The following is a 27578-nucleotide window of genomic DNA, read 5'->3' as shown; positions in this document are numbered from 1 at the left end:
ACCAAGGAGGGATATTTTCTGTAAGAAATACAATATTCATTATTGCAAAGAGGACATTTAGTTAACTGGATTTTTTTTTCTCTATTTTGTAATCCAAAAGTTAATTAAAGATCTTTTAAAATTAAGGCGGAGAACTCAAAATCAAAATTTATCAATCTAATTCACTCAAAAATATGAGTTAAATATACTTTCTTCAAAATGAATCTTTTAAAATTATATTTTTTTTTTCAACAATAACATATATTCTTGGAAATACAAAAACTGAATTCCCACACATGCAGGAAGAATATACATGAATCTACATCATTCAGGAAAAGTTTCATCAGCAGTCACAATATCACAGTCTCTCTTATGGCAAGATTGAAAAATTACCTGAAGTAGAAAATAAAACACAACAACAATGTCACAGTTTCAACACAAAGAAAACTAAAGTTACTATGTGGGCTAGTGCATGACTTTGCTTTCAATTAAAATTTCACAAAAATATGAAGTGACAGGTGAAAAATCCCCTGATATACAGGTACATGAATTGTATCATGACAAGATCTGTATCCAAATAGAAGAAAAAACATCTTCATAAAAACAAGCACATTTTGTTCATCATATTGGCACATTTGATACAAATTACTCTCGCACACAAAAGAGTTATGAAATGATATTGTTCCACATGCAAACAAATTCATCTCAGAAACAGCCACAGTATTACAAAGGAGTCAGTTAGAATTGCCAATCTCTATATTGCAGATAAACACTTTTCGGAGTGGAGTGGACACATTAAACCATATTTTGGAAATCATCTCATTATGCATACTTTGAACTTCATATCATTAATCAAAGAAACAAATGAAAGAGAATTACACTGGAAGTTTTCCCCTAAACTGATTTTAAAACATTTAAAGAGTAGATTTATAGGTTCAAAACTAAATCTTTTAGCACAGGTGTGAAAAGAACTGCTATCATAATTTTTCTTTTTCTTTAAATCAATTACAGTCACAATTCATTTAGACGCATTCATAAAATTAAATTTACAAATTATTAAATATCCTTACTGTATTTGTATTAAAAAAACCAAACTTCAAACATGCAGAAATTAAGCACAAAAGAATATAGTTTTTCACTGGATGATACATGATGTACGTGTAGTTCAATAAATGGACTTTTCCAAATGACTTATGATAAAATATGCAACTTGTCTCAAACAAATTGGCAAGATTACATGTATGTCCACCGTTTTTACGTGTAGGAGCACTAAATTATCTCGGTAGGCTAAATCCCATAACAGTAATGTCCCCTTTTCTGTATGATGGAATTGTGGGAACTTTTTTCCTGTTATTTGAGTTGCCATTATATTCATTTGAGCCTGAAAAATATTTAAGTAAAAGCTTATAAATGATGTGATCAGCGTGATTCTGTAAGCAAAGCTAATTCAATCAGAACAGAGATACCAGTGGGCAGTGAAAGCTAAATTCAAAATTCAAAATTACAGTCATTATAATGTTATATGTATATACTGTGGTTTTACTAATTTCTGCACATCAATTTTTGTGGATCAGTAAAAACCTACTGTTTTACCATACACTGTGGAATCATTAAAATTTATAGGTACTTTATTATAATATCCATGAAAGTTTAAATAAAAGTTACAGTTTCAGTAATATTAAGCAAGCAAGCATATTATAATCATTTATGTCAAACACTTCAATCATTACCTCTGTTGCCGTATCTCTTGGTTTTCCCGCCTCTTTTGTTCACACTGGGTGGAGTCCAGTCCCTGCTGTCACCTACAAAACACAATCAGAATCACTCAAGAGTTTGAAATTTGAGGGGAAAAAATGCAGTAAATACCGTATATTAAAATACAATTATAATTTTATCTTCACTCCTAATCATATTTCCTTATTAAATATCAAATATACTCAATTTGTTCTTTAGAAATATCATTACATGTATATGTTAAAGAAATGGAAAAACAGATAATTACGGATTATGATTGATAGTTTGTAGTGTGAAAAAAACACATCTGCGCTTCAATATTTGATTTGCTGTGTTGATTTGCATGTGCAGTAATTATATAACTGTTGTATATCCAATCTGTTTTTTGGATTTTTTTCATTCCATCACAACCATTTTAAAGTGTGAAAATCACTTCAGTAAACTTTGTATTTTTTATGAAGTGCTTTGCTTAAAAGTGACGTGCATCTTCATTAAAACTTGTAAAAACCACCACATTTGTGCTTTACACTTGAACACGATATTGCTTAGCACACTTTTGTTGCTCTGTGCACAGCACACTTTTGTGCAACAATTCTGCTCAGTGAGCACAGCACTTCTCCATTTTTAACCAGCACACAATACCAGCCTGCTGTACCTATGGTATCTACATCAGCGCTCTTGGACAACAAGTCCTCCTCTGCAGACTGTTTGCTCCTATGTGTATAGTCTAAACCATATCGAGCACTTCTGGGTCTAGCACCTTTGGGTGGTTTTCCCTCTATTTTTAGAAAGCTGTCCGCTTTCTGGACTTTGTGTGGCACCCGTTTAGAGTTGTTGACCTTGGCATAAGGTCTGACTTTCTTCTGCGAGGGTTTTCTCTTGACGCTGTTGCTAGCTCTTGAGCTGATTTTACCACCTTGTTTGATTTTACCCTTGGCATTCTCAGTATTGCTTTCCTCCTCCTTGGCAGACTCATTTTCTGTTACCAAGCTCTCTGCCAAATTGGTGGATGCTAAGCTGTCATTGTTAGTTACAGATGCTAGATTACTGCTAGTTTCTACTTCTGCAGCAACTTGAGACGATTTTATTGGAGGAACAATGGGAGAAGGCAACTGAATTTTACTATCAAGTGATGAGGACTGTGCCGTTTGTTTTGCTGGAGTCTTTCTTTGTTTAAGAGAGGAATAAGCTGTTGGCGGCTGTTTTGAAGTCTTGCTGTCCTTCTTGACAATGTCTCTAGCTTCTTCTCCAATTTCAACATCATCATCCACATCAGGAACAATTGTATTTTCCCTTGAAGGCAAACTTTCATAGTGTTCATCATCTGTAGTCATTGGTTCCTCTGTAACAACAGTTTTGTTTGGCCTCCCTGGCAGTGATGACCCCTCTTTCTTGGATGTACTGACCTCCCTAGATTGTGAACTATTGACTTGGGAAGGTTTTACATTCTCTCTTGGTCTGAATTTAGTAGGCTGCTTAATTTGTTTACCTGCAGTTTTGTCTTTCCTCAATCCTACGACTTTTGAGCCAGCTTGTTGCCTATCCCTATATCTAATGGTTGAACCTCTACTTGATATGCTTCTATTGGCTTTACCTAAGTTGTCCTCATTGTTTTCCTCTAACTTTTCTACAGTGGAGCTTAAATTAGATCCATGAGAAACAAATGTATGATCTCTTCGCATTCCTTGAGTTTTTGGCCTATTTACACCAGTTTTCATAATATCAGTTCCAGAGACTTCTGAATGAATTGAAGACAAAGTATTTTCTGCTCCAACACCCTGTGCCACTCCCATTAGAAATTTATTCTGGGGAGTCATATGACTATGACTAGTTGATCTTCTTGAGGATAAGGTATCTAGCTCTTTAGGAGTACTAGTAACTAAATCTCTGGGACTAATATATCCTGCCACATTCAAACCAGGATCATCCAGGAGGGCAGAAGTTTGTCCCTCTGGTGCACTCGATATCTGCCTGGATAGTTCTACCTCCTTCTTGTAAGTCTGTGATGTCAGCGGTGATTCACTAGACACTTTGGGCTCCTCTGGGGCACTTGATATTTGCCGCAGATACTTCTGCTCCAATACTGGAAGTCTGCTCCTAGCATTTGGCTCAATTTCAGGATAAGTTCTCAGCCTTGAATTGTTGGACTGGTCATTTTGCAGGGCGTTCAAATGATCCATTGATTTGCTTAACTTATTTGGGACTTTTGCTTTACCAGTAGTTGATCTTTTAGGGTTACCAGGTTGATATTTTCTCTGGGATTTATAACTGACAAAAGAGTCATCTTTTGAAAGACTTTTCTTATTACCTGGTTTCCCATTGTCTCCATGAGCCTGAGATCTTCTATTCTGGGACACCTGTTGAAAAAAATAGAAAATTCATTTAAAGAATAATTTTATAGGTATTCATTACTGAAACAGAAAAAAAAGTTATTTCCCTTTGCAAAATAATTCTAATTTAGAGCCTTTTACACTGCTTCTTGTTCTGTACAAACAAATACCCGGTACCTATAGCAGCTTGACTCTAAATGTGCATATTCATGTTTATGCTAATCCACTGATGAGGGAGATAAGGCTAAATTTTACCCTTTAATTATCTAAAGCTTCACAGTATACTAAATAACCTACATCATAGCCCCTTGTCCTTCTATTCCTCCTGATATCCCCTCCTCTCCTGAAGTTATTCTCGTTCCTGAGAGGAGGTAACGTGCTGTCTGTATTGGTACTCTGCTTCGTCCCTGTCGAAATATTGTCCAGGTTATCCTCACTGGGTGGTTTACTCAGTGGTGGCAGCACTAGTTCACCATAGTTTCGGTCATGTTTCGCCAGAGTGGAAGGAGATAAATAATCGTTATCGGAATTCCTGTTCAATGTACGAGGCTCACCTCCGAATTGTCTCTCTAGGTTTAAAAGGTCATTGTGTGCTTTGGAGCGTTTCTTGGCAGCCAGAGCCGCTATGCTGCGCGTGTTTGATGTGATTTCCTTTCGGTCCTCAGGAGGGGTATATCCACTTGCACCATTACTTAGATTAGAGTCATTCCTCCAAGCACCAGTTAAGTTATGACTTCCTTTTAGTCCTCTTGCACTCTTTGAAAAGAGTTTGTCATCTCCATCACTGTGAAAATCAATTTAAAGTACATGTAATTGAAAACAAGAATAACACCATTCTTGGTAAACTGGCCAAATAAATTGATAGCATAAAAAAATGTTATTCTGGACATGCTAAATGAAGATGTGAAAATACATTACTTTATATAAAAATACAAACATTTTAATAATAACTCGAGTTGTTGCAGTATTTTTTCATAAATCAATTACCATTTTGATTTTTAAACCAACACAATCCACACAAAATATGCTTAATAACAGAAAACATATCCTAGATTAAAGCTCTTGACTGACCCTGATCGGTAGGACAGGAGGTTGCCTCGCTCGTCCTCCTCAGTGAGTGTACTGAGTTGGTCCACCTCTTCTGCCATATTTCTGTAGTTACTGGAGATTGACGGAGCCTAGAATGAATGGTATATGGTTACCATATTGCAATAGTATATCAAAACTCAAATTAATTGTCATGAATGTATTTTCATCACTTAGAGAAAAGCTTGAAAATTGTAAATTTTGTGGTTAATAGAGAAGCATTCAAAGTTAAATGCCAAGGTGTGATTTTGCGAAATATGCAATTCAATAAAATAAGGAATTTTCAGGCTCCTAAGTCATAAAACTCAGAAATGCTGAATTTGATCCCAGTCTCATGAAAATTACACTCTTTTCTTCACTTCTACAAAAAGAAAATTTTGTGGAAAAGTGAGACTGAGATTTAAATTGAGCCTGAGGAGTCTGTGTAATGAGTCTTAGAGAGATGTACCTTCAGCCTGAGCTCAGGACTGAGTTGTCCTGACTCCTCTCTCAGCAATATCCTATCGTCTCTCTCATGTTTATACAGACTGTATAGCTCCTCCAAATCCTGAGTGGGCGCTATTTTATTCTCTGTCAAAATTCAAACACTGAGAGTCAAATCCAGCTACAAACTCACTATTACAACTATGATTTTCAATTTTTTTTTAAATGGAAAAATAAATGATTTTGGGTATTACTTAACTAACCTACTCTTTGCAACATTCATTTGCCCTTAATATATGAACACTAGCTGATTTGGAAGATATATGTATAATACACATTTTCAAATACTTTATAATGATACAAGTTTATATACATGCAGGTTTTCAATGATGACATGAAATAGAAGAAAAAATATATTTAAAAGATACTGTATTTAAAGAAACAAGTCATATTATGATCAGAAAATCATAAACACAATTTTATCTACAGAAGCAATTAGTACCCAGCATCAAATCACAAATAAAATCCCTCTTTTGGGGAAAGTTTACCAAGTTGGAACAAAAATGCAAACACTTTTCAAACTCACAGCATTTACATGTACATTTTACATACATATCATCTACCTGATTTCATTATATCTGAGGATAAAATTCATTCAAATAATCATAAATGAAGTAGTCGGAAACATCAGCCAGTAAAAATAGTAAATATAAAGCCCAGTTAATGTACACAAATGATAATAATATAGACTAAATATTGGTACAGTATAAGCATTTGCCCTATTGTCATGCATAAAAAAATATCTGAATAAAGTTAACTTTCATGTAGAGACATCAACATTACCTTCCATGATCTGTTTCTGACGTTGAATAATTTGGTCGCAGAGATTCTGGTGTTGTCGAAACTTCAAAATCACCATATCTTTGCGTTTAATCTGGAACTCTCTCAACAGGCAGGCAGACTGGGTCTCGGTATTCTCAATCTCCAGCTCATGCACCTTACACAGCAGACTGAGAATTTCTCGCTGATCCTCTGTGTTAATTCTCTTGGGGATAGTCTGTTACAAACAATGTTTCTATGGTCATTCTGATATACAAGACTAATATTTTAAATTTTATTTTTTTTCTGGGGGGGGGGGGGGGGGGGCGGCAGACAGCAATAGAATTGTGGTCAACCATCTAAACACATTATGACCATCATCAGTTCATAATGAAAAGACTTTATTTAAAAATTACAAGCAAGTTGCTGTGAATCATTAGAATTCCTGGTGCCTCAATTTTCATGGATTTCATGAATTCCAATTGTCCACAAACTTGCATACTCAAAAAAATTATGAAACATAGTTTTAATTCATACATCATATGAGTACATCAATGAAATTTTGTCCCCATGAACCTGTGAAAAATTAAAAAACAAAAATTGGCCCTAACAAAATTCAAATTTTCCTAAGTTACAGTAGTGTTTATATACCAATTAACAGCTCCTTCAAACCAGCTGCAAATAAGATTTTTGAAACTGCAGAGTCATAAAACAACAGCATATGAAAGCATGATAAACACACCTCCTCAATCTGCCTGGTTTTAACCCTGGCTTGCTCCAGCTCTTTCATGACGGTTGCACGTAGTTTCTCCGTTCTGTGCTTCTCGTCATGGAGGACCTTCAGCTCCTCGCGGGCCAGCTTAACATCCTCCGTCTCCTGGAGTTCATCCGACCCGGCACCAGCCAGCTCCAGGGCCTTGGAGTCTTCTGTAAATAAATTGGAAAAAAAAAAGTTGAAAAAGAACTGAGAGAGTCATGATCTTAGTATTCAGGGTATTGTTTTACTGAAGAAATTATGAATTACTAACAAATTAAAGAATGCTTGTTTGTCATAAACTATTCAACTTTTCAATTAAATGTAAAAAGTAAAAGATAATTTTAGATACTGAAATAGTGTTGAATCAATGATTTATTTAAATGTTAAATGACCCACAATGCATATTTATAATTTTAAACACCTCTTTTTGTATGTTTCATTATATTTTTTTTTTCATTGTTGATTCTTTTTTAACCCTATACTTGAAATATCATCACTTCATGATGATCAAGTTCAACTATCCTACAATGATAACACAGGTAGTGATAAAAATAACCCAAAATGGTCAATGTTACCTGTATCTGCCTTATCTCCTCCTTCTTTTCTTCTAGAAGACCTGACCTTATCCAATTCCCACCTACAAGTACATGTAATGATATATCAATCACATGCTAGCATGAATCATGCAAAACAGAAAGAAATTACGGAGGCTAGACATTGTCAACTAATTACTTATCAGATCTGACTGAAAATTTATGATTACTTAGTAAAGAAAAAATTTCAATTATTTTAACTTAATCAAGGACTTAAATGTTTTCCAATATCTTGAAATATTCAGAGTTTTTCTCTTCAAGAGATCAATAGAGTCTAAAAGTGACCACTAGCTACCATCCAGTTCTCTTAAATCATAAATGAATAATTTATCTTTTCAATAAACTTACTCGCTAATGACAAGTTGATTTCTATTGGTCTCCAAACTGACTTCCATGGAGGCATTATTCAACTCCATCAAGCTTTTCCTAAAAGCCATAGAAATTGATATTTATTTATAAACACATCTTTATTGTAATTATTGGCCTTCATTTTTTGTTTCAGTCACATTCTATATACAGTGTATTAGGAAATTTGGGTTCTCTGAAAATTGTCTTAAATGACAGATGAAATAAAAAAAAAATCATTTTTTTTTTCAAACTTGCCAAATATTAAAAACCCCCAAAATAACCTGATTCACATACAGTATATCTCATGGATTTAATAAAAATGTCACAAATAATTTATTGGTATGTTAGAATATCATAAGGATTTCAGTTTCCTATAAATAACTACCTGAGTTCCATCTGGTCTTTGAAAGATATCAGCAGTTGCTCTTTTAATTTATTTAGTTCCTCCCTCTTGGCTTCAACAACTTCAGCTATTTAAGATAGAACATTTGTAAGTACCGGTACCTATAAACATATGATATACACATGTACTGGTACTCATATGTTCACTTGCACTGGCTGTATAGTCATTCCTTTTCTCATTACTCTTCAAAGTTTGCAAGAGGAAAATGATATACATTTAATTGGATGCTCCAGGTAATGAAAAATTGTATACACTAAAATTTTGCTTTTCAATAGTTTCCACAAAATGACAATTCTCATTTTCTTTTTTTGAATAAGTGTAATCTTGAAATGACAAGAAGTCAAAATAAATGAAAAAAAGACTTGAAAAATTTCATTTGCTAAAAATCTTAATGAAACATCAAAATCTGGGATTGTATTCTGTGTAATAAGAAAAGTCAATAATAAAAGCCAATTTCCTACTCTTAATGATACCAATATTAAGGTTCATAGATAACGATTTCTACATTTCTCTACAGGTAATATATTTCTACAGGTAATATAAAATCTATTAATAAAACAGCACTGGTTTATTTTTTTTTTAAATATTGAGAGCTCAGACTGATGAAACAATACGGTTTTCTGATATACCGGTACATGAAATGTTGACTATAAGAACGGTTTCTTTTGTGCAACCTCTGATCTCATAGGCATGAGAATATGCCCAAAATCTTCTCTACACAAGCATAACCACAAGAGTTATGCACCTTACTGTACAAATCTTGTCAGTAAACTGTGGGCAAAGACCACTGAACATTCTTACACTAAGAAAATGGTACATGTTCTCTGAAAGTCTAAATGTTTAAATTAACATTTTAAATTCATACATTTCATGGTGAGTTTTTTTTTTTTTTTTTATCAATAGTCATTAAATATATAATGTAAGATGTAAGTGGAAAATTATCTGCATGATCAAAATATAAAATGAAAAGTATTCATATTCAAGCTTTATGTCATATCTTTGTTGACCCCTTATTAGAGATAAGCCATGAGACACTCTAGCTCTACAATATAAAATATGCAGAGTTGAGTACCTTGGACAGCCTGTATGTTGACGCCGGGGCGGGGACTGCCCGTGGATTTGTCGTGGAGCCTGTGCCTCAGTCGCTGTATCTCCTCCCTCAGCTCTTGTATTATGTTGGTGTACTGGGCAATGTGATAGGACACGTCGGTCACATTTCTTCTGACCTGTGTAAAAACAAGCAATGATATCCATTCCATTTTCTACTTGTTATACTATTTGATATCATATATTGGCATTTTTTTTATTTTAACAAAATTCTTTTAGATTGAATATGAAGTGAGAAATACTACATGGGATGTACATATGAACATATTGTACAAATATTCAATGAAAGCACAGGAAAATAGGCACAGAAATTAACTGTCCTGACAAAAAAAAATATTTTGGATATGAACATGTCAATTCATGAATACTTTTAGGCCTAAAAAAAAAGTTGTGTGTTTAGGGTAACCCGACCTAACCTACAAAAATGTCCCGGTTCTACCATTTTTAGATGTCTATTTTTATCCAATTGTGATTTTTATATTATTTCTATTAAAAACCCATTATTAAATATGACACCAACAAACATTCTTAGGATTTATGGAAAAAAATATGATAAAATAAAAAAGATTTCCTACCTACCTAACCTAATTTTTTCATCAGTGTTACCCTAAACACACAATTTTTTTTAATAGGCCTTATCATTCTACATGCTTCATGTGCAGAATGAGGCATGAACATAGAAAAGATTGCTAATAAAAAATAAATTTCACATCTTTTGTAAAAAACAAAGTTTATAATCTTTAGGGAAACAGTCAATCTTATGAACTTAAAAAAGAATGAAAAACGAAAGAAAAAATCCATAGTTTTGAGGGAAATAGAATAAATTCCATTGCCAATTTTAATAGAAATTCTAAAGTAATTCAATATCCTGGTTATGAAAAAGGTGTAAATTTCATGCTTTGGGACAAGAATAAAATTGTAAACAAGTCTTTTTTGGATATATTCAAGAGTCATGGCCTTGACATCAAAGAGCAGTGGATTTGTGTCGAGGTTAAGGATGAACATGTACCTTTGTTTTAATATGTTTTGCCCTGTCAGCATAAACCAGTGTGTTTCTGGACTCCTCAAAATGGATGGAGGCGGGACTAATGTGGGCAATCATGACCGTCTTACAGTTTCCTCCGAGCGCTTCCTTCAGCAGGCGTGTTAACTTACTGTCTCGATAATTGACGTACTTGGATCCCTTTGTATCCGCTACACGAAACAAAAAAAATTATTTTTTTAAAACCTTGTTCGTGACACGATATTTTTCCTTTATGGCTGTTTTCAATGTGTTGCAATGATTCCTATTCTGTTTTGTGGTGGTTAATTATTTAGGATTGGGAGACTTTTAACACCCTTATGCCCTTTACTGATGCTATGTGACATAACTCTGCTCATTCAATAGGATCGTCAAAGGAATATCAACAGTAGCATCTCCTACTCATTAGCTTAAAAGCAGTTTTATTACACTTGCTATGACTTTGCAGATCTGAGTAGTCCATAGGTAAAATCCTTCATTGATTCCCATAAACATCCCATAATAGCTATTAACAAAGATAAAATCTGTTTGAAATTTAAACTAGTTATCTATTATGCATATTTTAAATGTTTTTCGGTACCATAAATCTCTAAATAATATTAGACGCGATGAAATACTGGAGAATATTTCACAGAGTATTCTTTCCTTTGAAAATAATACAAATTATCCAATTACGTATGCGTATGTTAAATGTTTTTAGTACCATAAATTATTATTATTAAATTGGTCAGGAGATGATACATAAGAATATAAAAAGAAATTTCCTTTTAAACAAATAACACAAATTATTCACTTACTCAACGCATTAATGCAGTTTCCAAGAGCAAGCAGTGACCTATTTATATGAGCCCCTTCGACCATACGTTTTCCGCGGTTATGCGTGTTTGCTGCCCTCTCTGATCCAGCCAGATCAATCATAAAAAGTCTTCCAATCCTGACTTCCTGTGTGGTGCTGCGGACCCGATTCTGTTGTTTGACAGACACTTGTAGTACCGCATGGGATCTTGAGGACGTTTTGTTTGCCGCTGTAGGTTCCTGTGTCCTTTCTTTGTTTCCTTTCAGCAACATGTCAATTACCTAACGATTAAAATTTAAAATTAAATTTATTATTTTTTACATCTAAAATTAATTCATAAACCAGAAGATTCATCCATACATTTTAGTACTGTACTTATTTTCAAATACATGTATATCAACTTTATTATTATTTTTTTTTAGATTTGTATTAGTTTTCAAGGTCAACAATTTATTCAGGGTCATCATCAAGACTGACCTCATCTGTTGACCTTGCAGTGACCTCTGACAGCCCTGCTACTTGAACTCCTCCCTTTGCATCTTCTCGCAAGTCTAAAATTCCTGCACTTGGATTTAAAAGGTCTCGAATCATTTCATTGTAAATCTGCAAAACAGAAAAAAAATAATGATTTAGCAAGAACTACTCAATACACTTGCACTCATTTAGTACAAAGTGATCATAAAGGTTGAGAAAATTAAACCAACTCAAATAGGAACTGTTATAGGTCATCTATTGAGCTTGCTAAAAAAAGGCTGCTCAGAACACTAATAGATACTGATGATATGGCTGTATACTATTGTTCTGCTTTAATTGACCATGGCAACCATAATTCACTTGGAAAATTAATATTTTCTTTTAGCACCAAAGATAGATTAGAAATCCAATCTGTCATTCTCAATTTCTGTTATCATTTCTGCAACCTGTGAAATGAGAATCAAGTACAAAGAAATGAGGTCTGCTTAAAACAAATCCTAAGTGCAATAGAACTGATGCATCACGGCAGCTAGATCACTTCGAAGTTTTATTTATTTTGAGCAGCTTAAACAAAAAAAAGAGAAAAAAAGTAAAGAAAAGGAACAGATGGTGGGCAAATATTTCTTTTATCAAGCCGAGGACTGTAATTTCAACAAGCTTTATCTTTCAGACCCATGCAGGTACATTTAAAGCCTCGATCACCTAATATCATAATTGAACAATCATGTCCTCAAATATACCATGATGTTGGGATGATGAATAAATAATGGCAATCTAAAACCAGCATTACGGAGTGTTTGATAAGGTCTCAATAAGAGTGCGGATTGCCATTTGTTTTCCTACTGTCAAGTAATATAATGCCTACATAATTTCAACATTTCGGAGCTACCTGTCATTGAAACACTGCTCTCTCAACAACGACGGAACACACATATCACATAATGAATTTTTTATGTTCATCATTACTCAACTTCAATAGGCCTTCATTTAGATAAAAAAAAAATCTACCAAATAACGAATTCTTCCCTCAGAATAACTTTGATGGAGTCTCTAGGTGTATTGAACTATGATGCAATACATAATTAAAATGCTGTGTTCTTGTACGTACAGAAGTATAATAATGGCATGTAATTACAAATTATGACACATAACACTTTAAGTGTTAATCTATTTTTGGGTGTGATATTTAATCTTCTTGAATGGAATTACTGCTTTACATGAAAAGGGTTCAACAAAAATACAAAATTATGCAATCCATAAATTCAATAAAAGAAAATTAAAAAAAAAAAATTTCTATGTTTTTAATTTCATCAAATTTGGACAGAATGATATAAAATTAAAATTAAATCAAACATTTTAATGGTATCTAGCTCGACTATCTTAAATAAATATTCTTTCTTGACTGCTTGATAGCAATTTAACTCTATACAGATCCATCCTGAAACCTTAGCTGTTCAATGATGAAAAAAGGATGAATTAAATGACTCATTGAAATACAGAATTAATTGCTCTTAATCCGTGTTATTTGCTGACTATGCTTGCATGTTAACATTACAAAAGCCAGACCAAGACGTTTGGCCTTCTTTGCCTTTTAAAAGGTTATCTCAGTGCAAAATAAGCTTCAATTCTTATGAAAATCCTGATCAGTCTAAAGGGGAAAAATTTTATCCTTGAGCCTTACCAGGAACATTCTCTAAATTTAACTTTTCTTTCGCATGATAACATGAAGACACATTAGGAGTTCTACGTCCTGAATTTTTTTTTTCTTTTTAATTTAATACAGTAATTTTAAAACATGGAGAAATGATTAGACGTTTCATGTTTAATCCTAGTTACACTACCAAACGACTCTCTGGTTTTGAAAGCATGCATCACAAAGGAATTTTTTTTTTACTGTTACATGGTAACTAAACATTTATAGCATGCTTCAAAGCAGCGTATTGTCGGATACAGTGATAAAATTGAGCAAGATCATATTTCATTTTCATTACTGCACATTAACCATGAATAATTTATCATAGAGATCAATACAAAACTCTTCAGACAAAATTATAGCCAGGGACGTGAATTCACTTGTCATCAAGCATGATCTTCCCAATTTCTCATTAAAAAAAAAATGTTCCTCCATAATTGTCCGCTTCCTATAACTTCAAGCACTTTCCATTCTCTTTAAAAACCAAAGCCACATCTCCATTTAATTCATTTTTTTTTTCTTTTTTATTAAATTAACATAAAATTTGAAAATTGATTTTGGCCAAGGGTGGTCTTTGGAGATCACAAAAACTGAATATCTGTGACCAAGATGAATTGCTTGCAAACACAGACCTGACAACAAGGTCAAAAACAAGCAGAGAAAAATCAATTTTTTCTCAGCATTGACTGAACAGACAAGTTTGAATGCATCAATCACTTAGAACATCTAATCGGATGGAGCCCAAATTCAATACCCAGTTAATTATCTTAACCAGGAGACTACCCTAACTGGTAGGATGTGCGACTGATGGGTACCCTTTCAGGTTTCTGCTTGTCTCCATGTAATCCGGTAATTCCGTCAGATTTGGTAATAAAAGTGTTGCATTGAAATTTTAAATATTCAGCCCTATTCAATCAATGGCTCTGCCTTTTCTTATAGAGCAAGATATCAGATATATAATTATGCATGTATGTTCTAAAGTATGAATCGAGACATTATCGGTAAACTTCACATGATTTCCTCTTCAAACTAAGTGTATCCTGTATGAGTCCTGAAACTTCTTTTGAAATGTCTTTCCTGTATTCACGATACTAAGCCGATTGTATACATCATGTCGGATATCCTTTGAAGACTTAAGGGATCATACCAGAACGAGCGAATACTTTAATGGATATCAACGCAAAGACCAATTTGACTGATGAGACCGTGCCTTATATTCAATCGTAGGCATCTCTTCTTTACAATCACAGAGAACCCAACTTAAGGCATCGGGATCTGGCAAATACTTGATTTCAACAGAGCTGTTAAGTGTCAAAATCATCTACAGAACTCACGCAAATCTGCCAATGTGCATGATCAATTCAATGGCAAAAACTGGTTCAATCCCTGCAATTCAAGCCTTGTTTGTTTAGCTGGATGTCCCTAATACTGTCAATTCATACATTTATATGCGCTCAGAAGACATTAACTGATTTAAAAACATTTCAAATGAAAGTGCTTGTCATAGTTTAAAAGAAAATCAATGTAAATTTCATGAAATGGCAACAAATAAATTCAGCCCTTTTTCTTTTATACCAGTAAACAACTACTCATTTGAAAAAAAATGCTGAACTTTAATGTATTGATCGTGAAACAATACTACCATTAAGTTTTATTGCAAAACGCAAGAACATATTTTAGTTATGAAAATAAAGCAAAAAATGGCATTTGAGTATGTGAAATTTGCTTATCGTAGAGGTACATGTACTTCTCTTATTGCTGTCACACTTTAAACCTTAACATACAGGCAGTACTACACTGCTTGATATTCAAAGAAGACAGTTTAGAGAGATTCTGCATAAAATTATGACAACTTTTGTAACATTGCATTACTACTGTACAGTACAAATTTAATACTTGATCAATTTTTATGGGATGCAATTGATAGTCATGCATATTGGATGTATTGAGACATTTAGTTAATTAACTACCCAATGTTTTCCAAAATGACACAACACATGCAATACACTAAATGTCACTGAATGAGCTAGGAGCTATGTAGGAAAACTTCTTGAAGGCAGACTATGAAAAAACTTTTTTGTAAGGAAGTGGAATAGGTGTAATGTTAAAAAACTTTGCGAGGTTTGTGCAAACCAGTCTCTAATGTCTTTTTGTAAAATTTTTACAAATATTTCAAATTTTCAAGCATAGATATCTTGATATGGTAAAAATCTGTTGGTAGCTGTGAACCATTTCATCACTTGCAAATTGTGAAATAAAGTTTGCGTGGGTTTAACATATTTTCGTTGTGCATACCTCTAGATAGGACATGGTCACTTTATAGGACATATCCTGGCTTGTTCTGTCCATCTCTAAGAACAGGTCATTGAGTGCCTGGGCCATGATGCCTGGTTCATCATGAGCTCCCAGCATTGTGTAGGTCTTACCAGCACCTGTAAAAAGATGTAAAATGATTAGATGAGCTATTCAAGTTTTGTTATGTTATTTGAGAAGTTACAGAATATACATGTACAATAGTGCAAGTATAGTTTGAATCATATGATTCTTCTAATTATGGTCTGAAAAAGACCTAATGATTTTATAAACCTCCATCATGATTTCAAATACAAGGGTTCGAAAAGTACTTCAATCAAAAACACCTGAATTCTTAAAGTAATTAACAAGTTGAACCATAAGCATGTCCATGCACTTTGTTTTTCTGCTAGATACCAACACTTAAGCAAAAAAGATTTTTTTTAATTTTTCACATAAATCTTTTATAATTAAATGATATTTATGGCCCCTTAAGGCTTGTGGTTAAATGTATATTCCCCTTCCCCTATATATTCTACAAACCAAATTTCATTAATATTGGCACATGTAATTAAAGCAAATGTAGTTAAAGAGAAAAAGCTTAAAAAAAATTCTATGGTTTACGACCAACCAACGACAAAAACTTATATAGCCCTGATCAGGTGGTCTTAATACATGTATTTACCTTAGAATCATTGATCAGCCGAACAATTTGATAACAAATCAAATTCCATTTTCCATTCATTCAAAGGGGTAATTGTTTATCATGTTCAAACACAAATATTTAGGTATAATGAGAGGGTATCATTTTCAACACCTACATATCTATTATAAGTGCCCTTTCTGAAAACACAATCAATTAACAAAACTGCTTATTACTTAAAGTAAATATATATTCTTCATTAAAAATTAAACGATTCCACTCGAGATTTTTGTTATCCCACGAGGTATGCTAACATTATTTGGCGAGCAGGATTGGGAAACAACAGAGATGAAAGAAAATGCATTTATATATTGCCCGATCTCTAGCAGTCCTCCATACCGATTTTAGGACCACTTCATATGGTCTCCATTTATCTCAAGCTGTTTTTCCAAATGTATTTACCCAACACTTGGAAGAGAAAATCTCCTGATAAAATCAATGTACAGGTCTCAATCTCCAAGTATCAATAAGTCAGTTTATGGTTTCCATCTTTCCTGCTGTAAGGTTTGAGTGTGTTACCACAATATGTTAAAAAAACCACTTGTGATTTCAGATGCGCATTACGTCAACTGCAGCAGTGAGTTTTAATCCACATATTGGAAATAAGAATGAAGGCACCTCGAATTGCTGCCATAATGTCATGATTGCAGTACAAAATAAACTTTCAAGAGTTCACAAAAGTACTGAATATAGTATATTTATACAAAACTGGTCATATGTAAATCATTTTTATGCCTTTAGATGAAGAAATTAAAAGTAGATAGTTTGTGGGGTTGAGGGAGTTCATGAAACTGAACGTTATTTATTTCCCAACAATTAATAAAAAAGCATGGAACTTTAGTGTGAGAGGTTCATTGGCGTGGGAGGAAGTCAAAGTACTCGGGGGAAACCCATGTGTCCAAGCGGCCAACTGCGATACCCTATCACATACAACCATTGTCGATCACGGGGATCAAACTATGGTCACAGCAGTGAGAAGAGACCATACTGTCCACTGCACAGCTTGGACAACCAGGGGGTACACTAAAGGCACCTCACTGGCATTTTTTATTTTAAATTCTACTGGTACGGGGAGATGGAAATGACAAGGAAACCTACCAGTGGCATCTTAAGCAAATATGACCAAATTTAAGTAATGTTTCAAATTAATGCATATTGAATTAAATTAGAAAATGAACAAAGAAAAGAGACTTGCCAGTGACAAGTGGGAAAATCATCATGACTGTAGTTGTGTATATATTACACTGAGAATGTATGTCTAAGGTCTAAAAGTGTGAGGAATTAACTTACCAGTGGCCCCATAGGCAAAAACAGTGGCATTGTATCCAGAGATTACACTCGGTATCAAAAACCGGGAAGTAGTTCTATAAACTTCCTCCTGAAAAAGAAAAATATAAAATACAGCATGGGTGTATGGACCAGTTTTAAACTTACATAAACATTGTCTATCTGTTCTTTTTGCTTTAAACCTTTAGCCTTAGAAAGACAATTTCGAAATACATGTATCTGACGTTTTCTTTAAAAAAAAACAAAGAAAACATAAGATATTTTGGACTGAAGAGAGATGAGTTTTTGACTAATTTACTGAAAGTGGGCAAATTCATAGATCCATTTTTGGAAATTTTTTCGATTAATTATTATTTTATTAACGAATGCATTAAACTAGAGCAAAGCCAGTTCAAGAAAACATAATGAAATAAAAGGCAGATAATGGATTTTATCATTTTCAGATACCCCTTAAAATTCATGTAGGTGAAATATGAAAATTTCTATTACCGGTTATCACTTTGTTTGGTAGTTATTGGTATTTTATTTAAATCCAAAAATATTCAACATTTTTCTTTTTACCAATGCCTATATTTACTTAAAAAATTTAAAAATCAATGTTAGTTTTCATATCCAAATATTTACTTCAAATCACTATTGTATCCCACTAAAATCATTTTGCCATCAAATATATTCGATACAATGGCCATTTTGATAATGCACATGTATTAAACTTATTTTATTTCGACCCATATTGACCGAAGCTGTGCCTGTCAAACTTCAATTCATTATCTGTAATGGAATTTTAAGGTAGCTAATTTTTCTAATATCATAATGCAAACAGTGACTTTAGGCCCTGGTTTCAAAACTAGCCCAGGTTCAATTAGCTTATAGGATTTTTCTTCTAGAGGCACAGGAATGTATAGACGAACAGAGCAATCAAATATCTACGCTCCCTAAGGTTCGTTCACAATGTGTCATATTTCTATGCAATTTTTGAATTATTAATATCTGGAGTAGTATATTCTGTTGAACAGTACTATGATGACTGATGGGTTTTTTTATATTGTAAACAGTTACCTTGATACCTATATGAGGAAAATATCAACGATATAAGATTTCAGCTATAAGCAACTTTTGTTATTGTTGGAGTGTTGTTTGGTGTAATTTGTAACTGAATATCTAGAGACAATGTTGTCATGTACTCTAGAACGAAGATGATGATTAGTTGCCTAAAATTGCAATAACAACTCAATAATTCAAGAAGATTCCTTTTACTTGTATTAATATATTGGACTCTTTCAATAAATTTATAAATTAAAGTACATAGGAATGCAGACCGAAAAAAGCAATAAAAAGCTATAGGATATCAGAAAACCTTTGAAATTACTTCCTCAAATTACAACTATCAATATTTTATTGAACAAAGATTATCTTATTGAATCGTGTTTTCTGTATTTAATCAATATACCACACATTTTTCTGTACATCCTGTTTCTTTGAAAATCATGTATGAGTTGTGTCAAAACAACGCACCTCTTAAACTATGAAAGTTCAATATATACTTATTGAATTTTCTCGTATATTATCTTACAGGATATTTATTTCACTTGTTTGACTTTGAGTACCGGTATACCAATGGAAAGCTTGTATATATAAACACAACAGCACACAAACTCATCACCATGGGCAATCATTTTTGTACTTCAAGAATAAAAGAAAAAAAAAATTCTTACATGTTTCAAACAAAATATTTGAATTAAAAACTTGGTCATTTAGTGTTCAATGCCAGCAGATAGAAAAGCTTTGTATATTCTTCAACCGCAAAATCAAAAGCGTTGAATTGCCCAGTCAAACAAACATCATTGCTCATGCTACCACTAGGAAGAGAGAATAAAGACGGCATTTTAATCTTGTTTGGATAAATTTAAAGTCCCTTGTTCCCTTTATAGTTAAAGTGCAAAACATTATGTTACTTAACAAAATAATCACTTCCATACTTGTTAGAGATTCCTTTAATTTCTCTTATATTGATTCGAAAGATACTTTTTAAAAAATAAAAATCCCAATTAACTAATCATTATTATTTTTCAAAAACTTGATTACATAATTCAATTTCATGACCAGAGTATATTTGTTAATTAACAAGAGATTTAACTTCTTTGTGCATGAACAACAAAACAATCCAGATCAAGCTCCGATTAGATCCAGCCCCATTGTTGTTTTTTAAATAGAAATAATTGGGAGCCCTATTTGGGGCTATCAGAACATTACAAATTGTTCCCTACTGCTTCCATTTCCAGGTCAGGCGAATGCCAAACATACACTAGGAGCAATAGCTGTTCAACAACCAATTTATGACCAACTTCTCGGAAGTCGTTATTTCCCTATTGCCACCGTCATTGCGTCAAAAAAAACAAAACACACACACTGAAAAAACTAATTACCTTATTCGAGAGTTTGCAAAATTTATTAACTAAATACACAACCTGATTAATGTATGAAATCTGATGGCAAAATAACATCTTATTAGCATTGCAGAGGGATATCAATTTCATTTAATATTACTGCCCTAGATCAAATCGCTGGTTCTCTAAGGTGCACGCACCAAGCTGCACACGATGCATATTCAGCAAATGTTGCAAACTTGGCAAACCTTCATACCCTTAATCCTTTTCAATTCAAACTGATTCTATCTTATTTGTATGTTAATTCAGTTTATGTGTTGGATATAAATCAGTAAGACTTTTCACAATGGCTTCAAGTTATCAAATTGCTCAAAGATTAGCATAGGAACACAGCTATCATTCTGGTTATCAAGTGACTGGAATATTCTAGCTATCTCAACAAATAATCTTTAGCATTTTATCAAATCAAGATTTTATACATGCAGATTAGATTAAGAGAGAAATAATACTTGATCTTCACTCTTGCACTCATCTTCACCCATTTTGAATAAAATACTTTTGCTATCATTGTGAAAGCAAAATGGTTAAGAAAAAGGAAAAGACACGGTTAAATCTATAAAGATTGAAGGGAAAGGGAAAGAAAATGAAAATCAGAAATGCATGGTTGTATAAAATTATCTATATTATCATGAATTACTGTATACGGGGAAATATTTGCCCCCATTTTTTTCGCCCCTTTCGCCCTCGTTGACAGCGGGCTAATTTAAGACTAGGCAAAACCGTTTGCAAGTAAAAAAAAAAATTAACCCTGTTTACAGTAGTCCTTCCTCATCTTCTACCAAAAGTCAATTAAAAGAACATCCTAGAACCCTAACTGATTTTTTATTCCTTTTTCTATTCAGCTATCATAGTCGTATTGGACCAAAGGAACCTATTCTATTGATGATTCCTTGGCACTATTTTGCGGTACTTTGTACTCAGTCAGTCTGATTCTATTCCACACTGGTCATGCATGCATGCCACTATGTGAATAATAGATTGTGTCAGGATTAAATCACAATTAAATGCAAACACTATACAGTTATTTAAGCCTTAACCCACAGCTTGGAGAAAAACTGGGTTTAACTTGATTATCAACAATAACACACACACCGAAACCCCATAAAATTACAAACTGACTAAGGGTACTACCAATAAGTACTGAGGCTTAGTAAACACTGACTGATGAGTAAATAAAGGGCCATAAAGAAACCAATTGTAAACTACTGGACTGGTCAACCAGGCTGTAACAGTTTACTATGTATGTTACTGGGTAATCAAATTGACACATAAACACCCGCATTTGCGTAGCTCTCTAGAGTTGATTATTGCCTTATCAATATGAGATGTGAGTCGATACACGCATGATTTGTGAAAAAGAAAAACATCATCATCTCAAACACTGCATATGGTTCTATACATGTGGCTTAATTGAAAAACTCCTGAAAATTTTATGATTTTCAAGGACTTTTGTTTTTGAGGTTAGATTTGGGGGTTAACATTGAGGCAAATTTTAAGGACCCATGTACATGAGATGCGAGTTGATACATAAACAATTCAAGAAAAAAAAGTCATAATTTCAACTATTGGCATTTCAAATCTGATTCCCTTGAAAAAAAAAATGTCAAGGTCAGTACAGCTGAACTTTGATATCTCGAACACTGATATCTCAAATACAATGGATATGTCAAAGTGATTTCTAAGTCCAAACTACTTATTTTTTAAGTATTTTACCCTTGATATCTTGAATATCTCAAAGTTTTCAAACTGTCCCATCTAGTTGGAGATGAAAAAGTTTGACTGTATTTAGGATGTACCTGAGAAGCTCCACCATCAAAAGTGCAGTCAAAGACGAACTGTTTCTCTCGCGAGCGATTGGCTCTCAGCACATCTTCGGGGTCCTCCATTGGGTCCATCAAGACACACATCTACAAAGGATGACAAAATTGAATTATGGATATCGACAAACAATACGAAAATTCTACACAATGAGTATTTTTCTAACACAAAAATATTCATTAGGTGGATATCTGTACGTCTCAAATTTTTTTAAATTATAACTATCAGATATCTACAACCAACAAAATTTACCACATCTGCTGTTATCAACACATAAAAACTTGAAACAGATAACTCTTTACCCCTGTGTTTATAGTCTCTCTGATAATTTACATTGTTCTCAACTTTTCTTTTGTAATGGTGTCTTGTGTTGATGTTGCCTCAGGTTTTTTGTTTTTTGTTTAAGAATTGCAGAGATTATATAAAACCTGCAGTATCTAAAAATGTTGCCTTTGCATGAACTTCATCTTTACTAGCCAAGTGTTTTCCGTAAGAAAGGTGGGGATCAGAAACCCTTGACTTGGGAAGATGCATGAACTTTGGCAAAAAGGCATTTGACTGTCGACTAGACTATCAGCAAATCATAAAACCCAAAAAGGAACAAGTCATGTTTCTTTATGAGCTGAATGTACTAAGAAATCCTAATTAAAACAAAAATATCTCTCTTATTACCCATCTGGTAGATGCATTTTATACCAACTAGAGAACCAACATCAGGCCTCAGTGTGTAGTTAATATTAAACAGACATTTAATATTGTTTAATGTGATGCACAGAACTTTAATTGCCACTCAAAAATTTGAAATCAATACTTTGCTTTATCATTGCTTCTATTTGATTGTTATACCACTTCTGCAATTTCAATTTAATTTGTCTATCAACAAAAATAATTCAAATCTTAATACACATTTCAATTACATCGCTAGGATTACTTGATGGAGCATAATACACATTTCAATTGCACCGCTAGGATCACTTGATGAAAATAAGAGTGTCTCTTTATTTCTCATTTAATGAAACTGAAATAAATTGCAAAGGATTCATTTGCCCATTAAGTTATGCAAATAAAGTGGGGGACATATCATATTTTGGAGCCCATGCATGCAACCATTCCGTGTGTGGTACATCTGCACATTAAAAAATATGTATCACAAGGGTTCAAATTTGTTGACCCTTCTTTTAATACATCTTTTATCAAGCCTCTTTTTATACTTACAGCTGAAGTTTACTTTCAAGATATTGAACACATGCAGGGCTTTTGAGCAATTTTCCCCTTTGATCTTCACAATTTCCATTATTTTCACTTTGACAAAAAACCCTGATGAGTAGACAAACTCGATATTCAATTACAAAATGGGGAAATCCTAAAGAGTACTTTTCTGAATTCTTCATAACCATTTTGAGCAATTACATAAAAAGGGATGAAATAACTTCATTCTCATTTCTGATAAAGTCATGAATGATGAATTCTGAGCCAAAGTTATTTGAGTCACCCAATATAAACATTGATTTTATCCGTGTATGTAAACTATAATAAAAAGAAAAATAAGTGCGATTTGACGATCAATAACAAAAAATGTTCCTAAATCTCAACTGAGGTTTCTTTCAGTTGTTCTGACAAAGACGCAAAATAGGCCTTTTCATATATATATATCGTTTACAAGATTTCCATTTAACATAAATGTTGAGAGAACTCAGGATTTCAATAACATGCAATCTAACTCTAACTCCTTTGACCATCGCTAGAAACCAATGGCCAGTCTCGATCAACACAGACTTAAGCACTAAAACTTTAAAGTAATAGGGCAAAATTTTATTATTTCAATCATTACCAAGAATAATCTGTAAATAATCTTGATTGCCAAATAATCAAACTGAAACTAATTTCTACGTTCTTTCAATTTTGCGAAACTGATCAAACATTAAATTCGTGACCAGCATTTCAAAAGTGTAAAGCTTGTTGCTTTTGCATTGTTTGCTCGTAAAAATAAATGCTTAAATCAAAGCTAGTAAATGTTTGCTTTGAATTGTGTTCCTTTCATGAATAACAAATTACTTATAAACTAATATAGATTTTTTCTTAGCAAAAAGAGAACAGCCATGAAAAGCTTTATGTGTTCCATTGATACTCATTGATTTGAAGAAAAAATGCACATGCTCTCTCTCTCTCTCTCTCTCTCTCTCTCTCTCTCTCTCTCTCTCTCTCTCTCTCTCTCTCTCTCTCTCTCTCTCTCATTTAGAAATGCAATTGATCTTAAAATTTACACTGTAGGTTTGCACATACCGGTATGTATAAAATTCAAGATTTCTTAATTTGTCCTACCAATATTTCATAACCTTTATTAATCCTACAATACAATTTAGAATGATCGAATCAAATAAAACTTACAGTGTAAATACAACCTGTCTTAAAAATTCAGAAACAGAGGTAAACCAAAATAAAAATCAATAAAAATCAATTATTTCCATCTTGATAGCAACATTAAGGCACCGGTCTTAGAAATAAAGCATTGATTTTATTTTGCCAAGAATATACAGCATTCCCAGCATCATTACGCAGGGATCGATGCATGTATCTCGATGACTATATATACAAGATACATGAACAAGTTATCCAAAAAAATGACCTTACTGCACCAAATACTAAATCAATTTTGTCACATACCCCTCAACCCTCAAACACAATGAATATATCACATGCTGATCAAATATTTATATCAAAACACCTCGCAAGTCTATAGACCTACCCTGCATGAAATACCCATTCTTAATTGCAATACCTACACCATTGTTTATAGATAATTTAGCCAGGTATATTTATTGCAATTACCTCGGACCATGAGGTTGTTTGGTATTTTTTCGCATGATATAAAACCTTGGGAAAAGGTATGGTGCGAAAATTTTTACTACAACATCAATTTTTAATTATCATCATAATTGTACAAAAGAATCTCTTTTCCTCCCTTTTTTATAGCTATCAAGGCCATGCTGTTTGGCAAACAAGACCGATATCCCCGAAGTAATAGGAGTAGGCATGAAATAATGTGAATATGATTACAAGCCATTTTTAACATGCGCTATTAAAATCCGTACAATTTCAACTGATCTTTGTGCGTTCGGTGATGTTATCAATATATATACCTTCTTTGCAATTTTCATCGTTTATGTTTATCGATCAGAGTAACGAACTGCAATGAAAGTTGCACTTCAATGCAGCACCATACAAAAATACCCACTAGCAGTGACATGAAAATTATACAAGCTACATAGGAAGTGCATTTGCTCTTGTATTTAATTGCTTTTCTCTCTCTTTCCCATAAAGATATCAAAATTGTTGAAGAATTAGGAAACCATGAATTTTTCAATTCACTTTTAGATTAAAATTCATGTTCAGATACTGCGCAAAATAAACTTTGTTATACCAGTATTCATTTTATATCCACAAAACATTTTCCTATCTATGCATTTCTATGATGGAACATTAAAATTGAAATTTTTATTATAGCCATTAACAAAATTAACAACTTGGAAAACTGCAAGAATACAATAAATATGGAATTTTAAATCATACCTTATGGGCCTAGCTAGATTTTATCTCTTGGGCATAAATCTATGCATAATGATCATCCGTGTCAGGGAAATTAAAAGTTTCGAATATCAAAAAGTGGAATCAAAAGACAGCCAATAATAATACATGTAATATACATGTATACTCAGTTTAAATAACAATTCAGGTTCATATATATATAAGAGATAAAATGTGTCACAGTGTAATAAAATCTTGTCCTCTGACAGTTTCTATTAAATGAATAATTGTTCAATTCAATAACTTTTTACGTGCATGTGTACCTTGCATTTATTTTTTTAACGACATAAATGTATCTTCAAACCTTGGATTTTTCTTTTGATATCAAATATCATATTTATCAAAACTTTATTAATTCGTCTTTGCATTTGCATAATTTTTTTTTATAACAAGCATAATTATAATCAACTGAAACACAATTCAACCACAACCAAGAATTTATTTGATCGATGCTTGCCAGTTGCTTTTACATTTTTTTTTCTTAACTAGTACCTTCTTTTGGACCTTGTGTGCTATTTGCGTGGCTCCCATCAAAATCTCATCTTCATTCATGGGTCTTATTCGAAGTGCCACCTGCAAATTTGAAAAGAACTGGCTTGTGATAAAGATGCACCATAAATTAAAATTCTTACATACCTGTACCTACAATGTCAATTCAATTCCATCTATAGTTTGATAGTCTGTGTAAAATTTAACAAGTCTGAATTCCCTTTCTCAATTTTGCAAAAATTTTTTAACTGTTGCATATGTCAATCCTCATGAAAAAAATTTTTTTTCTCATTTCTTGTACTCGTTTTTCTCCTTAATCATGTTTCTTTCCTCCATATATGAGAACCAATTATCAAGATAATGAAAGTAATTATATTTGATAGTTATCAAAAACATCTATTTAAACATCTGTTTTAAAATTGAATACTGGTGGCATGTCATTGTCCTAGAGTTGAAAGTACTAATGATAAGTAATTTTAGCAACATAAAATGTCAGTGCAATAGATAGTGTAGGTGTCAAATAATTTAATGACAATTCAATCTTTTTTTTCATTTCAAAAATGAAAGGTTCAATGTATTCTATTAGGCTTACCGTAAGGTTCTGTTCCCCTCCACCTTTGTTTTTATTCTCTGTCATTGTCTTATTTTTTCTATAAACATCAAAGGTTTTAAAAAATCCAACTCAAAAACACATAAAAATTCATCACACTATATGCCCGAGTTCATCCCATTGTGATTTTTATTTCCCGAATGAAAATGATGCCATCAGTTAATCCTTTCTAATTTTTTAAACAGAACCTGCTCTCATCAGGCCCGAAAGAGCGTGGAACACAGCGATCCCCCATTCAAACCATTCGTAGTTTGTAAACTAAAACGTCTAGATATTGGAAATCCACACGCATGTGACAGACGGCGCTATGAAACGGGTCTGCATGATTGGTCTTGATCCAAGCCTCAGATTGATTGTAGTTCCCTGCTGTATTACTCCGCCAGGTAAAAAAAAATCTCAATCAGCCAATACAATTGCCTGACTTTTAAAAGAATCAGAGACATAAACATATATATATACATGTGGACTAAGCGCGATTGTAACTTTAATCTGGGCTTAGCGACAGTTTTTACATTGTTGAAATATTTAATAAACCGAACATCAATTCTTGATATAATCAGATTATTTCGTTAGATTTTATAATTAATTTGAATTTGAATTAACCATATTAGTCATGATTATCTTATTAAAAATTAAATATTATTTATTTAGTGTTAGTAGTTTACTTGGATACACCGGAAATATCACAAAGGTGGTAAAATGTGTAAAAATGACGTATGACGTACTTGCATATTTCCGGATGAGACACACTCTCTCTCTCTCTCTCTCTCTCTCTCTCTCTCTC

The 27578-nt window shown here is 33.0% G+C and overlaps 1 protein-coding gene across 1 annotated transcript; it reads right to left on the bottom strand.

Annotated features, from left to right (window-relative positions):
• Positions 1-600: 600 nt before the first annotated feature.
• Positions 601-27246, bottom strand: LOC105325781 (kinesin-like protein KIF19). The gene is made up of 20 exons (XM_066065697.1): positions 26777-27246; positions 26188-26268; positions 22089-22199; positions 17849-17936; positions 15859-15995; positions 11874-11999; positions 11398-11677; positions 10589-10773; positions 9545-9698; positions 8455-8539; positions 8070-8147; positions 7704-7765; positions 7114-7298; positions 6396-6609; positions 5578-5699; positions 5115-5221; positions 4341-4827; positions 4022-4070; positions 1710-1781; positions 601-1360 (listed from the first exon to the last, which is right to left on the bottom strand). Exons 1-20 carry the CDS (start codon positions 26819-26821, stop codon positions 1254-1256), a joined length of 2775 nt encoding a protein of 924 aa, XP_065921769.1. The 5' UTR covers positions 26822-27246; the 3' UTR covers positions 601-1253.
• Between the last annotated feature and the right edge of the window lie 332 nt (positions 27247-27578).

The sequence above is a fragment of the Magallana gigas genome, chromosome 7 (genome assembly GCF_963853765.1).
Source record: "Magallana gigas chromosome 7, xbMagGiga1.1, whole genome shotgun sequence".
NCBI classification, from domain to species: domain Eukaryota; kingdom Metazoa; phylum Mollusca; class Bivalvia; order Ostreida; family Ostreidae; genus Magallana; species Magallana gigas.
The sequence above is the reverse complement of the archived record's forward strand: the minus strand, read 5'-3'. Positions and strand labels throughout refer to the sequence as shown.

Bases quoted from the DNA above. Each gene is read 5' to 3' on its own strand.
- LOC105325781 (XM_066065697.1), bottom strand. From the start codon at position 26,821: ATGACAGAGAATAAAAACAAAGGTGGAGGGGAACAGAACCTTACG. The intron at 26,269-26,776 runs GTAAGCCTAATA...TCAAATTTGCAG, and splicing joins GAGGGGAACAGAACCTTACG to GTGGCACTTCGAATAAGACC. The intron at 8,540-9,544 runs GTACTCAACTCT...TATCTTAAATAG, and splicing joins CAACATACAGGCTGTCCAAG to CTGAAGTTGTTGAAGCCAAG.